At 38.2% G+C, this 1,676-nt stretch overlaps 1 protein-coding gene across 1 annotated transcript; it reads left to right on the top strand.

The window, feature by feature from the left end:
- Nucleotides 1-261: 261 nt before the first annotated feature.
- Nucleotides 262-917, top strand: CABS01_15433 (major facilitator superfamily transporter; the record flags this gene model as incomplete). The annotated part of the gene is made up of 2 exons (XM_060548768.1): nucleotides 262-658; nucleotides 721-917. 2 exons carry the CDS (start codon nucleotides 262-264, stop codon nucleotides 915-917), a joined length of 594 nt encoding a protein of 197 aa, XP_060391887.1.
- Between the last annotated feature and the right edge of the window lie 759 nt (nucleotides 918-1,676).

The raw sequence follows: 1,676 nt of genomic DNA, 5'->3' as shown, positions 1-1,676 counted from the left end.
GATTAGCCAGATCTGGGAGTGGGCGAATCCGTTTCGAGTCATCAGTCTATTTCGGTACCCCAAGATCCTCATCGTCGTGAGTTCTCCTCGCCCTTTCGTCATCAATGAGCCTTTGAGGTGTTCACCAGACCGATTACGGTAAAACAACGGCCGTCCCAGTGGATGTGTAGCTACAGCCTACGGCGGTAAGGCCCTTTACCAATGTGTATCATCAGCTGACTATGCACCCAGGGTGTTGCGGCATCGTCTGTCCTGTGGAATATGCAGGTTCTCTTGACACCAGTTCGCTACGTTATCAACCCGAGATTCCACCTTACCTCCCCTCTGCAGTCAGGATTCTTTTTCTTGGCACCTGGAGCAGGATATCTCGTTGGTACCTTTTTTGGCGGCCGATATGCCGATTACACCGTGAAGAAGTGGATCGCCAAGAGAGGACGGCGTGTTCCGGAAGACCGTCTACGAAGTGCCTTTATCGCGCTAGGGGTTGTCATCCCGGCGACCACCATCATCTATGGATGGGCAATCGACAAGGCTAAGGGCGGAATCCCACTCCCCGTCATCTGCATGTTCTTGCAAGGCGTTGCGCAGATGGTCTGCTTCCCGTGTCTTAACAGTTATTGTTTAGATGTCTTCAGAGAAAGGGCAGCTGAAGTCATGGGTAAGCATGCTCAACCTTCTCCCCTCGGCCTAGTGCCAGATATGCTGACAGTATTTTGCTAGCTGGCAACTACTTCATCAGGTACACTTTTGCTGCCATCGGTACGGCAGTGGTACTTCCAGGTATTCAGGGCATTGGTGTGGGTTGGTTCTCCACAGTGAGTGCTCTCTTCGTTGCGATTTCAAGTGCTGCTGTGTGTGGTATCGTCATCTTTGGTACGAGACAGAAGAACAGGGAGGAAAAGTCGGAACGCGCCTAAGCACATGGGATTGCTAGAGTTTCAATGGGTAACATCAATCAAGCTAAGTCTTCAGTTTCTGTTTCGTCGTTCATCTAGCAAACATCCCGTAGCTTATACCTTAAATTCCAATATCATTGAGATTCCTTCATTACTAAATGTTTGAGACTCTGTGTTACGTAATAGGGATAGTAATCGCACCTCACAAAGTACCCGTCACGTACTAAATTACGTATCTATTTTAAATATCGTATATATAGACCTTTTTTTTTATTTATTTTTATTTTAATAATTAAGTTATTTTTATTATACTCCGTATACTTATTATTATATATTATAACTTATAATAGTTATAAGCTTAGCTCTTAGTTAAGACTTTATATTATAATAACGTACTTATTAATATAATTCTTATAATCTTTTTAAAATAACTAATTTATTTATACTTATTTTAATTTAAGCTAAATTAATTAATTATAATAGTTAGATTAAATAGTTTAATATATTTTATATTATAAATAAGAGTATTAGGGTTTAGAAATATATTAACTTAAACGCTTTAAACTTTAATATATTCTTTAACCCCTTTATAACGCTTATTTTACTATCTAAATTCGAATAATTAGTTATAATTTATAATAAAAAAGAATTATAAACTTATTAAGCCTATTATAAAGCGTTTAAAAACGACTAAAAAAACTAAAAAATCCTTGATTAATAGCTTTTAAATATAACTCTTAGTACGAACTTTTTAACTTTTTTAAATATAAATAACTTATA

This window comes from Colletotrichum abscissum (assembly GCF_030869225.1).
Source record: "Colletotrichum abscissum strain IMI 504890 chromosome Unknown Scaffold_66.1, whole genome shotgun sequence".
NCBI classification, from domain to species: Eukaryota; Fungi; Ascomycota; class Sordariomycetes; order Glomerellales; family Glomerellaceae; genus Colletotrichum; species Colletotrichum abscissum.
This window is presented reverse-complemented; position numbering and strand designations above follow the sequence as displayed.